We start from the raw sequence: 16,345 nt of genomic DNA, 5'->3' as shown, positions 1-16,345 counted from the left end.
AAAGTCTTGCGTTAATAATCAAATGGAGACAAAGCAGTAGCAAAAATACTTTAAAGTTAGTATTCTTCAAATGCCAATTGTACTATAAAGTGAATAAAAATAAACTAATCCAATGAAAAACCATGAAAAAATGGCAAATATCTATAACAGGTATTATAGCTACAAATGTTTTACATGACTTTATCATCGAAATATATGTGACCTGCTTTGAAACAGAGTCAATGGCTTAAAGAAACGATGACTTACGTACCCACAGCATCTAAAAACATAGTGCGGATGAGTATCATTAAGACAGATAAGCAATCGTGTCCATGGCCTACCCTGACTGCTTTGTGCTACATACCATAATCTTTTGCCATCAGTTAATGAATAAATTTATGTCACAAGCCCCAATATACCATTCCCTCTGCTTATGTGAATAAAGTTACATGCACTGTATTCTACCTTCCCTGCTTCATGCTTCAACATATAGAAAATCATGAGTGTCTGTTGTGTTGAAATAAGTGTAATTCTTTGAGTGTTACAGGAAGGTATGAGTCAAAGACTAGTACAGAAGCCTACCTAAAATTCACCAAACACATGGAGACACTTTGGGGATGCCATTTTCAGTCACTTTATTATCAGGAACTTTATTTTTAAATTAATTACAGGTACCCAAACATTAAAGTTCAAAAAATTAAAACAAACCAAAATGAGAACCTCAACAGCCGTAGTTGTTTATTTGCTGCTTATTCTTGTGGCCACAGAGGAATTCTACTAAATGTCAAATGAAGGATGTCTCTAAACTAGAAGACAAGTTAAAGGGCCTTGTTGTCATTTCTGTCATTGTGGTGGTGGTTGTTGGCTTTCTTGGAGAAATATATCTGTGACTTTCTCAACTAATGGGCCTCTGGCCTTAATTATCAAAGCATCCCTTTTCCTAGAGGAAAAGACTAGTAATAAAAACATATGGTATATTATCTAATATCCCTTACTGTTATCCCAGAAAATCTTATTAAAGTGAACTACTGATTGGAATAGTGCCTGTCAATGGTGACTCAATAATGATTTCTTGAATGATAAATACCTTTAACTTCATCTCTACTTGTTGCTCTCCCATCTCAGAAACTTATGACCTTCATTAAGCCCCACTAGTTACTAGTTTGGTGACCGACTAGGGGGCTAGCAGGAAAGCTAACTCATAAGGCTATGACATAAGCACTGAGGCATCCTAGAGCCTTATCTGGGCCACAATAAGTTACCTAGTTACCTCTACAAACTCTACTCCACAGCCTAGCTCTGGAAAATCAGGGAAAAAGAGAGAGAGTTCAGCACCCATAACACACTCCTATGCCACTTCTTTTGCATTTCTTCTTAGCCAACAGTAGAGAAAGACTATTTTTTAGCTTGTTTCACTTTTCCTTGATCTTCTACTTTCTTAATGGCTGCTTGGATCGCCTCTGGGTCACCCAGGAACTGATGAGGCCCAACAGCACGCAGGTTTTCATCCAATTCCAGAAGAATGGGGACTCCAGTAGGAAGAGTAATGTTGATGATGTCTTCATCTGAGATACCTGTTGATCAGGACAGGAAGAGACCAGGTGTTAAAACACAACTCAGGAGGAAGTTCTGTTTAATTGTATAACTGCACTTTAATCCCATTTAACTGTGTGCCTGAAACATGCAGGTACCGAGGGATTCCAGCTATAATTCCTGGAATCCAGGAACTTTCCAGAAATTACAAAAAAAAAAAAAAAGGCTTAGAGATTCACAGCAAGTGCTACATCAGGACAGTAGATACCTTTTGGGACAATCTGTTCCTGTTTCCTATCTAAATCTGAAAGGAAGGAAAATTATTTTCTCTATGCCCACAATTTGTGTTACTAGTTTTCCAAGGAATCAGGTAATCTCAAAAAATCAGAAAGTGAACCAGGAGCGTTGTCTGTATTTCTCCTTTTATGTGCTGTACCCAGGCTGGTACTAAAATTAGGACTTTTCGCTAATCTCTAAATCTAGTTCATTTGCTTAGAATGTGTTTGGTTTTCCCACACTAAGTGAGCTTGCAATACCCTGAGCTAGATCCAGTCCAGCAGGAATGCTTTCCTAGGTGCTTAGAAAGCACAGTCAAGGGAATCAGGAAGGGATTTTACAGCATGCCTGTGAACAGGGCTCACTCTCCTATGGTCCCTGAACATTCCAGCTGCTAAAAAAGGAAGGTATATATAAAACACAAGCCACCTTTGGCCCTTTTTAAAGTACAACTGAATTACAGGTAATTCAACTTGGACCAGAAGAGCTGTAGTTGTAGTAGCAGTGGTAGTAATAATATCCTTTATTATTATAAGTACTTTTAACAATAAACAGCTAACATGTCCTGAGTTCATATTTCATGCCAGGTACTCTTTTAAGCATTTTGTATGTATTAACTCATTTAATCATCATTGCAATCCTATGATGACATATTATTTCTCCATGTAACAAGTTCTGGCACAGAGAGGTTAAGTAAACACTTATCACACACAGAGTAAATGGCAGAGCCTGGATTCAAACCTAGGGGTCTGTACCTGCTGTATAATGTAACTCCTCTCAAGTTTCTGAGTTCAAAGTGAGCAAAGGGAAGGCGTGAGAAAGAGATGAAGTTCAACAAGCTAAAAGACAACTGAAAGTATTCAAATTATCTACTTTAAAAACACTCCTTTATTAATCACATAGACTTCTAAATTCTAACCATATGCTTCCTGTTCTATGTTAACAGAAAGGACCTAGGTGGAACAAGTTCAAGGGAGTCCAAGGATTTGTCTTTACTTGAGGGCGGCAGAATAAGTTGTTATCAGTTAGTAATCAATGCACCTTTTCATTTTAATTAGCCATTGATCCTAACTGTGAGCACCAGCCAAACAGTCACAGAATCGTACCACTGGATCCTTACTGCTGGGGTGGCTTTTTATTAGAATTTCATGTCAAGGCCTAGAAGAGCTACCTAATAATAACTCTTATACACAAACTATCCATACTCAAACAACTATGAAAAATGGAAAGGATCTTAACTCGGAAGACACAGTCTCTTCCAAGTAAGTGTACTGTCCCATCACCCCGCCCCCGCCAGTCCCCCTTCAATGTACTATGCAATTTTAGGCAAGTAACTTCTCTGGACCTCCAATTCTCCTGTCAATTAAAAAAGAAAGAAAAGAAACACACACTCTTCCTTTGCCAGAATTTTAAAGGGTTGTGGGATAAAAGGGGTGGCTTAAAAGAGAACATACATGAAAAAAGGGTAGCACAATAAGTGTCTCTTCTTTCTCCATCAGGAATTCCCTTCTAGGTAGAAGATTTAAAGGGAAGGCTATTAAGATACTCCTTTGCCCTGCCAAGCCCTACCCTCACACTGCAACCTTACAGAAGATTACCATCACAAACTACAGATGCTGAGAACAAATCTATTCAGACCAGACCTCTAGCTGTTTAGCAGGGAGATGACTGCTCTAGATTCTAAGCACCTGGCTTCAACAGGTTAGAAATGTCAGCTAGCCGCACAACAGCCACCACAAACATCCCTTGGAAAGAGCAGGAGGGGAAGTCAACAGCCTGTTGTTTGGAGTCTGGTGACCACTGAGCCTTTCAAATCCAACAGTGCTCACTCCCAAATCCAGGGGAAGCTCTGGAGGTCTCCAAACCTAACTCATTCATTAACTAGTAACTGAGGGCCCTTTATGTTCCTAGTACTCTGTGGAAGAACATGTGTGAGTGACCTTGGCCAAGATTTTACCTCCAATCAACTATTTCTTCATTTATAAAATGAGAGCGGATAGTCTCTCTAGCACCAACATTCCTTTATTTTATTCTTAATGGTTAAGAAAAGCAGAGGCACCTTAGAGACACGAGCATGAGAACACTGAGTACTGTTTATATTCATCTACTGTGCAAGGACCATGCTTTCTGTTTCCAGAGTCTGTAAGCATATTGCTCACTAAATTGGAGAGAAAAATGGATTTTATAGATTTCTCCAAATAATCTAAATTTTCAAATTAGTAAAAAACTGATTTGTTAAAAGATAACAAAAGTGACCATGTTTGACTAAAGTTTACCAGGAGAAGTAGAAACTATGAGTGTACATATCTATCAGCATCTCGGATTCACCACTCATAGATGTGTGCCTTTGCAGTGTCACCAACTATTAATCTTAAGTTCTTGAACCTAAGACTTTATTGTAGAATGACTGAACATTATACTTCTATCCAACATTGTATTTAAGATCCTAGCCAGGGCAACTAGGCAAGACAATGAAATAAAAGGCACCCAGATTGGAAAGGAAGAAGTAAAACTATCTCTATTTGTAGATGGTATGATCCCAACAAAAACCTGTTGGAACTAATAAACTCAGCAAGGCTGCAGGATACAAGCACACTATAGAAAAGGAAATTGGGTTTTTAATACAGTAGCAATAAGCAACATATAAGATTATGGATTAGACGATGTAACACTGTTAAGAGGGCAATATTGCCTAAATTAACATACAGATTCAATACAATCCTATCAAAAATCTCAGCAGACTTTTTTGTATAAATTGACAAACTGATCTTAAAGTTCATATGGAAATCTAAGGTACTCAGAATAGCCAAAACAACCTTGAAAAAGAAGAAATAAACCAAGGGACTCATAGTTCCTGATTTCAAAACTTACTACAAAGCTATAGTAATCAAGATAGACACAGATCAATGAAATAGAATTGGGAACCCAAAATAAACCCTCATATTTTTTATCAATTGATTTCCAACAAGTGTGCCAAGACAATGAAATGCAGAAAGAATAATCTTTTCAACAAATAGTACTGGGATAACTGTATATCTACATGTGAAAGAATGAAGTTGGACCCCTAACTCATACTTTATATAAAAATTAACTCAAAATGAATCAAAGACTTAAGAGTCAAGAGCTAAAATTGTAAAAATTTTTAGAAAAAAAGCCATAGGAGTAAAGTCTTCACGACCTTGAGTTAATTAATGGTTTCTCAGATATGGCACCAAAAGCATACACAATAGAAGAAAAAAATAAACTGGATATATAAAAATTAAAAATGTTTGTGCTTCAAAGGACACTATTAAGAACATAAAAAGGCAACCCAGAGAATGGGAGAAAAATTTGCATATCATATATAGTCTAGATACAAGTTCCTTATCAGATATAAGAACTGTCTCCAACAATAAAAAGACAAGACAAATGATCAAATTTAAAAATGGGCAAAAGGTTTAAACAGCCATTTCTCCAATGATATACAAATGGTCAATAAGTACATAAAAATAGGCTTAATATTACTAGCTATCAAGGAAATGCAAATCAAAACCACAATGAGATGCTACTTTGTACCCTCTAGGATGGCAACAAGAAAAAGTCAGATTATAAACAAGTGTGAGTAAGGATGTGGAGAAACTGGAATCATAATACACTGTAAAATCAGGTATGCAAAAGGCTATAGCCTCTTTGGAAAACAGTCTGGCGATTCCTTTTGTTAAACACAGATCTACCATATGACCCAGCAATTCCACTACTAAGCATATACACAAGAGAAATGAAACATGAGTCTATACAAAACTTGTACACAAACTTTCATAGCAGCATTATTCATAATAGTCAAAAAGTGAACACAACACAAATGTCCATTAACTAATGAACAGATAAATTAAATGTGGTATATCCATACAATAGAATATTATTTGGCAATGAAAAGGAATGAAGTACTGATGCAAACCACAACAAGGTTCTTGGATGAATCTTGAAAGCATGATGCTACTGAATAAAAGAAGCCAGTCACAAAGGACCACTTACTGCATGAGTCCATTTATATGAAATGTCCACAACAGATGAATCTATAGTGACAGAAAGTAGATTAGTTGTTGCCCAGGGCTGGGTGGAATAGGGGAGGGACTGGGGGGGTGATAGCAGCTAAGGGGCACTGGGTTTCTTTTTAGGGTAGTGAAAATGTTCCAACATTGATTGTGGTAATGGATTTACAATTTTGTGAATACACTAAAAGCCATTTAATTGTATACTTTAAATGGCGAATTGCATGGTATGTGAATTACAACACAATAAAGATGTTAAAAAATAGTAAACAGGGCTGGGCGCGGTGGCTCACGCCTCTAATCTCAGCACTTTGGGAGGCCGAGGTGGGTGGATCACCTGAGGTCAGGAGTTCAAGACCAGCCTGGGCAACATGGTGAAACCCCATCTCTTACTAAAAATACAAAAATTAGCCAGGTGTGGTGGTGGATGCCTGTAATCCCAGATACTTGGGAGGCTGAGGCAGGAGAATTGCTTGATCCTGGGAGGTGGAGGTTGCAGGGAACCAAGACTGTGCAACTGCACTCCAGCCTGGGCAACACAGCAAGACTCTGTCTCAATTAAAAAAAAAAAAAAAAAAAAAGGAAACAGATCCAGAGTGGTTAAATAAACCTGCTCTACTCACAGGACTATTAAGGCAGTAAAAATGGACCTTTTTAAACTACCAAATCCCCAGGATATAAACCCTGGTCAGGTGACTTATCCATGGTTACCAAATCCCCAGGATTTAAACCCTGGTCAGGTGACTTATCCATGGTTATTTCCACGACTACCGAGGAGGAGAGAGAAGAATGTTTATATGAATGCTCTGCCCCTGTGAAAGGCTGGGTCCTAAATGGACATCTGCTGATGCCATCCAGTGTTCCCATGACTGGTGAAGGGAATGAATAAGTTTGTCTGATCCCCTGCTAACACACTGCGATTATGATGGGCCATGTTTAGGGGTTGTTGTCTGTGACTTTAGAAACGAGTTCCAGGTCTTCAGCAAGGGGCTGGGGTATACATGGGATTCACTTTTTTGACCATGGCCTCAGATCTAACCAGATCCAACAGGTCCCCTGTTTAATAGCAGTACTCTCAAGTTTGGTCCCTTTTGTGTGGGACCAAATTAAAGAGCCAAATAAACAAAGGCCGCCGTAATATTTCAACTACAAAGGAAGGAGAGTTCAACAAAAATAGAAATGTTTCCAATAAATAAATAAAATCAACATTCCACTTTAATGACTACTCAAGCCATTCACACAGCAGACTAATTACTTACAAATATTTAAAATACTTAGACTGGTTAATAATCAGTCAATGAGACTTAAGTGACTAAAATTTTATTTTATTATTATTATTTTCTTTTGAGATGGAGTCTCACTCTGTCACCCAGGCTGGAGTGCAGTGGTGCAATCTCGGCTCACTGCAAGCTCCGCCTCCCGGGTTCACGCCATTCTCCTGCCTCAGCCTCCAGAGTAGCTGGGACTACAGGTGCCCACCACCACACCCGGCTAATTTTTTTGTATTTTTAGTAGAGATGGGGTTTTACCATGTTAGCCAGGATAGTCTCGATCTCCTGACCTCGTGATCGGTCTGCCTCGGCCTCCCGAAGTGCTGGGATTACAGGCATAAGCCACCGTGCCTGGCCGACTAAAATTTTAAAACAGCAAATTAGGAAAAACCACAGTGAAGCCACTACTCATTACTCAATTCTGGCATAAGTCACATTCATCATCCTGAGAAAGTTAAGCAGGCAGAGCTCCTAAGGCCAGAATAATGCATCTGAACTATATTAAACTAAACTGAATTAATACTATCAGCCTTACGTATATACAGATTTCACATCCAGCAAGTGTAGTATTTTTGATCCAAGTTTTGTTGGGAAAAAAATCCATGTATAAGTGAACCTATGTAGTTCAAATCCATATTGTTCCAGGGCTGGCTGTAAAGGGAAACACCACTGAGTTCTCACCCTGTACCTACCCCTCTCCACAGTGGTGTGGAGTTAAATACAGTTGTCCTTACTTAGCAGACCATATTACTAAATAATTTCCGGACCCTAGCAGCCAAACCATAATAGTGTTACTTACAGTTGAACAAACATTTACTAAATTCTTGCAATGGGCAAGGCACTGTGTTCTACAGTAGGGTGGAGAGGAGCAGGTGCAGGGTGAGAACCCAGTGGTGTTTCCCTTCACAGCTACCCTTGTCTTTAAGGGTCTGCCATTGCCTTTAAGTCTGTGTTAAAGTCTTTAAGTCTTTTAAAGTCTTTAAGTCTGTGTTAAAGACTTAAAGTCTGCCTTTAAGTCTTGAATCTTCATGTAGAAGCACCTAGGAGCTAACTGTAGTCAATTTAAATAATGGGATATTTTAAGGAAGAAATAATGAAAGTTTGGGGTAATAAGTCCAGGAAGTAGCTCAAGGCCAAAATTGGGGAGAAAGTCAAACAACTTTATTTTCTGCATAGAGGACTAACTTCAGGAAGTCAAATTTGCACCTACCAACCCCCTCCCCTAAGTCACCATAGTAGGAACAGGAACCAAAGACAAACTGTTATGTACACTGAACATCTACTAAAGCATCTTCTGGTAGAGGTGCTTGTGCAAATGCTCACTTTTCCCACCAGGATTATAAATTCCTTGAGAGCAGGAACAATATTTGATCCATTTCTGTATCACCCACGCTGTTAGAACACAGTGCTTTACCCACTGCAAGATTTAGTAAATGTTTATTCAACTGTAAGTCACACTTTTATGGTTTGGCTGCTAGGGTCCAGAAATTATTCAGTAATATGATCCACTAAGTAATTACAACTGTATTTATTATGTGAATCTACTTTTTACATATAATTAAAGGCTATAAGGAATAAAATGTTAGGCTGGGTGTGGTGGCTAATGCCAGTAATCCCAGCACTTTGGGAGGACGAGGCAGCCAATCACGAGGTCAGGAGATCGAGACCATCCTGGCTAACACAGTGAAACCCCATCTTTACTAAAAATACAAAAACAAAATTAGCCGGGAGTGGTGGCGGGTACCTGTAGTCTCAGCTACTTGGGAGGCTGAGGTGGGAGAATGGCATGAACCTGGGAGGTGGAGCTTGCAGTGAGCCCAGATTGCACCACTGCACTCTAGCCTGGGCAACAGAGTGAGACTCCGTCTCAAAAAAAAAAAAAAAAAAAGGCCAAACTAAGCTTCATAAGTGAAGGAGAAATAAAATACTTTACAGACAAGCAAATGCTGAGAGATTTTGTCACCACCAGGCCTGCCCTAAAAGAGCTCCTGAAGGAAGCACTAAACATGGAAAGGCACAACCGGTACCAGCCACTGCAAAATCATGCCAAAATGTAAAGACCATCGAGACTAGGAAGAAACTGCATCAACTAACGAGCAAAATAACCAGCTAACATCATAATGACAGGATCAAATTCACACATAACAATATTAGCTTTAAATGTAATGGACTAAATGCTCCAATTAAAAGACACAGACTGGCAAATTGGATAAAGAGTCAAGACACTTCAGTGTGCTGTATTCAGGAAACCCATCTCACGTGCAGAGACACACATAGGCTCAAAATAAAAGGATGGAGGAAGATCTACCAAGCAAATGGAAAACAAAAAAAGGCAGGGGTTGCAATCCTAGTCTCTGATAAAACAGACTTTAAACCAACAGAGATCAAAAGAGACAAAGGCGGCCATTATGTACATAATGGTAAAGGGATCAATTCAACAAGAAGAGCTAACTATCCTAAATATATATGCACCCAATACAGGAGCACCCAGATTCATAAAGCAAGTCCTGAGTGACCTACAAAGAGACTTAGACTCCCACACATTAATAATGGGAGACTTTAACACCCCACTGTCAACATTAGACAGATCAACGAGACAGAAAGTCAACAAGGATACCCAGGAATTGAACTCAGCTCTGCACCAAGCGGACCTAATAGACATCTGTACAGAACTCTCCACCCCAAATCAACAGAATATACATTTTTTTCAGCACCACACCACACCTATTCCAAAATTGACCACATACTTGGAAGTAAAGCTCTCCTCAGTAAATGTAAAAGAACAGAAATTATAACAAACTATCTCTCAGATCACAGTGCAATCAAGCTAGAACTCAGGATTAAGAATCTCACTCAAAACCGCTCAAGTACATGGAAACTGAACAACCTGCTCCTGAATGACTACTGGGTACATAACGAAATGAAGGCAGAAATAAAGATGTTCTTTGAAACCAACGTGAACCAAGACACAACATACCAGAATCTCTGGGATGCATTCAAAGCAGTGTGTAGAGGGAAATTTATAGCACTAAATGCCCATAAGAGAAAGCAGGAAAGATCCAAAATTGACACCCTAACATCACAATTAAAAGAACTACAAAAGCAAGAGCAAACACATTCAAAAGCTAGCAGAAGGCAAGAAATAACTAAAATCAGAGCAGAACTGAAGGAAATAGAGACACAAAAAACCCTTCAAAAAATTAATGAATCCAGGAGCTGGTTTTTTGAAAGGATCAACAAAATTGATAGACCGCTAGCAAGATTAATAAAGAAAAAAAGAGAGAAGAATCAAATAGATGCAATAAAAATGATAAAGGGGATATCACCACTGATCCCACAGAAACACAAACTACCATCAGAGAATACTACAAACACCTCTATGCAAATAAACTAGAAAATCTAGAAGAAATGGATAAATTCCTCAACACATACACCCTCCCAAGACTAAACCAGGAAGAAGTTGAATCTCTGAATAGACCAATAACAGGAGCTGAAATTGTGGCAATAATCAATAGCTTACCAACCAAAAAAAGTCCAGAACCAGATGGGTTCACAGCCGAATTCTACCAGAGGTACAAGGAGGAGCTGGTACCATTCCTTCTGAAACTATTCCAATCAATAGAAAAAGAGGGAATCCTCCCTAACTCATTTTATGAGGCCAGCATCATCCTGATACCAAAGCCGGGCAGAGACACAACCAAAAAAGAGAATTTTAGACCAATATCCTTGATGAACATTGATGCAAAAATCCTCAATAAAATACTGGCAAACCGAATCCAGCAGCACATCAAAAAGCTTATCCATCATGATCAAGTGGGCTTCATCCCTGGGATGCAAGGCTGGTTCAATATACACAAATCAATAAATGTAATCCAGCATATAAACAGAACCAAAGACAAAAACCACATGATTATCTCAATGGATACAGAAAAGGCCTTTGACAAAATTCAACAACTCTTCATGCTAAAAACTCTCAATAAATTAGGTATTGATGGGACATATCTCAAAATAATAAGAGCTATCTATGACAAACTCACAGCCAATATCATACTGAATGGGCAAAAACTGGAAGCATTCCCTTTGAAAGCTGGCACAAGACAGGGATGCCCTCTCTCACCACTCCTATTCAACATAGTGTTGGAAGTTCTAGCCAGGGCAATTAGGCAGGAGAAGGAAATAAAGGGTATTCAATTAGGAAAAGAGGAAGTCAAATTGTCCCTGTTAGCAGACGACATGATTGTATATCTAGAAAACCCCATTGTCTCAGCCCAAAATCTCCTTAAGCTGATAAGCAACTTCAGCAAAGTCTCAGGATACAAAATCAGTGTACAAAAATCACAAGCATTCTTATACACCAATAACAGACAAACAGAGAGCCAAATCATGAGTGAACTCCCATTCACAATTGCTTCAAAGAGAATAAAATACCTAGGAATCCAACTTACAAGGGATGTGAAGGACCTCTTCAAGGAGAACTACAAACCACTGCTCAAGGAAATAAAAGAGTATACAAACAAATGGAAGAACATTCCATGCTCATGGGTAGGAAGAATCAATATCGTGAAAATGGCCATACTGCCCAAGGTAATTTACAGATTCAATGCCATCCCCATCAAGCTACCAATGACTTTCTTCACAGAAGTGGAAAAAACTACTTTAAAGTTCATATGGAACCAAAAAAGAGCCCGCATCGCCAAGTCAATCCTAAGCCAAAAGAACAAAGTTGGAGGCATCACGCTACCTGACTTCAAAGTATACTACAAGGCTACAGTAACCAAAACAGCATGATACTGGTACCAAAACAGAGATATAGATCAATGGAACAGAACAGGGCCATCAGAATAACTCCACATATCTACAACTATCTGATCTTTGACAAACCTGAGAAAAACAAGAAATGGGGAAAGGATTCCCTATTTAATAAATGGTGCTGGGAAAACTGGCTAGCCATATGGAGAAAGCTGAAACTGGATCCTTACACCTTACACCTTATACAAAAATCAATTCAAGATGGATTAAAGACTTAAATGTTAGACCTAAAACCATAAAAACCCTAGAAGAAAACCTAGGCATTACCATTCAGGACATAGGCGTGGGCAAGGACTTCATGTCTAAAACACCAAAAGCAATGGCAACAAAAGCCAAAATTGACAAATGGGATCTAATTAAACTAAAGAGCTTCTGCACAGCAAAAGAAACTACCATCAGAGTGAACAGGCAACCTACAAAATGGGAGAAAATTTTCGCAATCTACTCATCTGACAAAGGGCTAATATCCAGAATCTACAATGAACTCAAACAAATTTACAAGAAAAAAACAAAGAACCCCATCAAAAAGTGGGCGAAGGACATGAACAGACACTTCTCAAAAGAAGATATTTATGCAGCCAAAAAACACATGAAAAAATGCTCACCATCACTGGCCATCAGAGAAATGCAAATCAAAACCACAATGAGATACCATCTCACACCAGTTAGAATGGCAATCATTAAAAAGTCAGGAAACAACAGGTGCTGGAGAGGATGTGGAGAAATAGGAACACTTTTACACTGTTGGTGGGACTGTAAACTAGTTCAACCCTTGTGGAAGTCAGTGTGGTGATTCCTCAGGGATCTAGAACTAGAAATTCCATTTGACCCAGCCATCCCATTACTGGGTATACACCCAAAGGACTATAAATCATGCTGCTATAAAGACACATGCACACGTATGTTTATTGTGGCATTATTCACAATAGCAAAGACTTGGAACCAACCCAAATGTCCAACAATGATAGACTGGATTAAGAAAATGTGGCACATATACACCATGGAATACTATGCAGCCATAAAAAATGATGAGTTCATGTCCTTTGTAGGGACATGGATGAAACTGGAAATCATCATTCTCAGTAAACTATCGCAAGAACAAAAAACCAAACACTGCATATTCTCACTCATAGGTGGGAATTGAACAATGAGAACACATGGACACAGGAAGGGGAACATCACACTTCAGGGACTGTTGTGGGGTGGGGGGAGGGGGGAGGGATAGCATTGGGAGATATACCTAATGCTAGATGACTAGTTAGTGGGTGCAGCGCACCAGCATGGCACATGTATACATATGTAACTAACCTGTACATTGCGCACATGTACCATAAAACCTAAAGTATAATAAAAATATATATATATAAGAAAAAAAAAAGCACATATCCAAAGACTTGTATGTGAATGCTCATAACAGCTTTGTGAATAACAGCCCCACATGGAAACAACCTGAATGCACATCAATGGATGAATGGATTTTTAAAAATTGTAATATATCCATAGAATGGGACATTATTCAGCAATAAAAGGAGTAAACTACTGATAAACCCAGCAACATGAATGAATCTCAAAAACATGCTGACTGAAGAAAGCCAGTTCCTCCCCCCCTTAAAAAATATTTCGTAATGACTCCTTTCATGGGAAACTCTAGGAAAAATAAATCCAATCTACAATGATAGAAAATAGATCAGCGGTCTAGCCCTGGTGGAAGTGGGACTGAGAACATTTTGAGGTAATGGAGATGTGGTAGTGGTTACATGGGCATATGTATGTGTCTAAACTCATCAAACTACATAGTTAAAATGTGTGCATTTTAAATGATAAAGGTTTGAGATTATGAATATGCTAATTACCCAGATCTAATCACCCGCTGTCCTCCCACTGTTCATCACACATATTCTCAATAAAGAAACTATTTTTTGTAAATAAATAAATAAATAATAAAACCTGTGCATTTTATTATACCTAAATTACACCTTAATAAAGTTGATTTTTGAAAAAGAAAAAAAAAAAAAGAACAAAATGTTAATTAAAAATCCTAAAACATAAAGCCTATATATGAAAACACCCTAAGGACTTTGTCAGAGGTACAGTATAGACAAATTTCAGAAAGAGGTTAAAAGCTCCAAAAAAAAGGACGTTGTGTGTCTCATTCACATATAGGTGCTATATCCCTTGTACCATGAACAAGACCTGATTTAGTGAACCCTAGGTGCATACCTGAATTGAATAAATTCTAACTCTCTGGGTTTTCAAATTAAATCTAGTCTTTTACTGTTGAAGCCTTGATTAAACACTGTGCTCTCCTATGACCTTACCAAGAAAAAAAAAGGAGAATTAAAAGAATCTTAGCCTTGAACAAAAAGCTGTTTACATCTAGTGCCAATATAATAAACAATTCAAATTAAATGGCTTTATATGTTCTTTGATTTTCTCCAAAGTGTTCAAAATCTTTGAATTTTAGAAAACCAGAAGAGATGGTCAGAGAGACAGAAAGATTTGCTACAGGATGAGAAGGAAAGAAGAAACCCCAATTCTGTAGTGTATACTCTTTGGAATTAGAAAAAAAAAGGGAAACAACTCCAGTCAACTCATTCGTTTAATAAGGTGCCACCCATTCATTCCTCACTTTCCTCTCCTGGTCAGGTAAGTCACAATTCAAACCCCACCGACAATCTGTGATAAGAGTTCTGTATTCCTTTATGGCCAATAAGAGCTGAAACAAGAGATTCAGAGTTTCATAAATGATCTACCTATTTTTAACTTTAATTCTTTAATATCTGAATACTATATATGTAAAGATAGGCTAGGGTGATTTGAATATTATAACACGATAAAATAAAAGCCACTAATTTAGAATAAGGCAGAGAGAAGAATCCATTCTACGTTTAATTTTGTAGTTAAAATAGCCTATAATGTTTAAAAAATAAAGGGTTCTATAAGTCAATTATTATAAAAGAAAGCTTAATCACACCAATAGGCAACTACTTGCCTCACAGAAGAGAGGCCTGAATTGGCTGCTTCTGAAAATATCACACTAAAATGCCAAAGGTAACCAACTCATCAGTCCCCATCCCCACAGCTAGTCCCAGCTGACCTTTCCTCCCTGAGTCTCTAATTTTATCTCACCACTTCTGTGCCTTGCTATGTATGCAGCTGCACACAGGTCTTCAGGGATCAAGTCTGTCTTGCATGAGTGTCTTGTGTGTCACTCTTACTCCAAACTTGAAACTGCATAGTCCTGTGCTTAAACCCAGACTAAACAATCCATTTCCTCTGGCAAGATGCAGAATACATCCAGTGTTTCAGTTTGGTACCTGGCTTTTCCTTGGATGCACGCCAGCAGGAAACAAACAGGAAGTGACTGTGCCAACCACAGAGAATGAAACACATGCCTGTCTGGAACACTACAGTACAGGATGCTTTCAGATACTTAGGTCTGCGTTAGATGTTTTCACGGTGGTGCTTTGTGAGAAGTGTGTCTGAACCAGTCAGAGGTGGGCCCTGCTTTTTAACCTGGACTTATTAGCACAATAATGGTACTTCTAAAAGCCAGTAAAGCAGTCCCTTAAGTAGGCATTTTTTTACTATATAATATTCTGTATGTCTTGTTTTGACTTCTTCCGAAAGCATTAACTACCATCAGATTAAAAGTAAAGCAATCTCAAAAGCATATATGATTTATGAGCAGAGATATTACATAAATAATATCATTTGACAGGGGAGAGGTCATCCCCATCAGCCAGGAAGCCTGCTTTAGGCACTGACATGTGGTTTCCGTGTTTGCAATTCTTATACAAGAGTGTTATCTAGCTCCGAATCATTATCACTTGCCTCCCAGTGTACCATTCATCTGCGTTGACTCCAGGAGGTCCTTGTTGACCCGCTCCTAGACTAGGTTGTTACAAGAGAAAAAGGAGGGGATGGAAGGCCCAATTAAGGCTAAAGAAATTGATGATAATAAGCAGAGATAGTCTGGGATAAAAAAAATTAAAAAAACCTTTATTAGAGGAGCTTTCAACCTATAACATTAGCAAGATTCTCAAACATAATTTCTCATGAAGAAGGACTTTAAAAGGCAGTTCCCTATAATGACTGTGGTTTAGGTGCTAAAGTCAGAAGCGGATGGCTCCTGAAGCCTTGAGAAAGCATAACAAATGCCCTCCAGGTTAGTTTTCAAAGGCACAGATAGGTTCATATAGCAAACCTTCAACCCTTCACTTAATTCTCCTAATTGACTAACGTAGTCTATTACTTTGTGAACAAAAGATAAGGTCCCAATTACGGCAATGGTGAGTTCACTGGATAAAGCAAGTCTTTTTTGAGGTATGATTTACATACAGCAAAAGTCACCCTTTTTAGCATACGGTCCTATGAGTTTTGACAACTGCATACAGTAGTGTAATAATCAATCAGGATATAAAACAGCTCTATCAACCCCTTAAA

The 16,345-nt window shown here is 38.4% G+C and overlaps 1 protein-coding gene across 3 annotated transcripts in view; it reads right to left on the bottom strand.

The window, feature by feature from the left end:
• Window positions 1–589: 589 nt before the first annotated feature.
• Window positions 590–16,345, bottom strand: part of BPGM (bisphosphoglycerate mutase) — a 35,690-nt gene continuing 19,934 nt past the window's right edge. For all 3 annotated transcript variants that reach the window (XM_002818480.3, XM_054559836.2, XM_054559837.2), the window contains one exon: window positions 590–1,553. In XM_002818480.3, the coding sequence (XP_002818526.1) occupies window positions 1,375–1,553 (179 nt within the window). In that variant the 3' untranslated portion in view covers window positions 590–1,374. The remainder of the gene's footprint in view (window positions 1,554–16,345) is intronic.

Source organism: Pongo abelii, chromosome 6 (assembly GCF_028885655.2).
Source record: "Pongo abelii isolate AG06213 chromosome 6, NHGRI_mPonAbe1-v2.0_pri, whole genome shotgun sequence".
NCBI classification, from domain to species: Eukaryota; Metazoa; Chordata; class Mammalia; order Primates; family Hominidae; genus Pongo; species Pongo abelii.
This window is presented reverse-complemented; position numbering and strand designations above follow the sequence as displayed.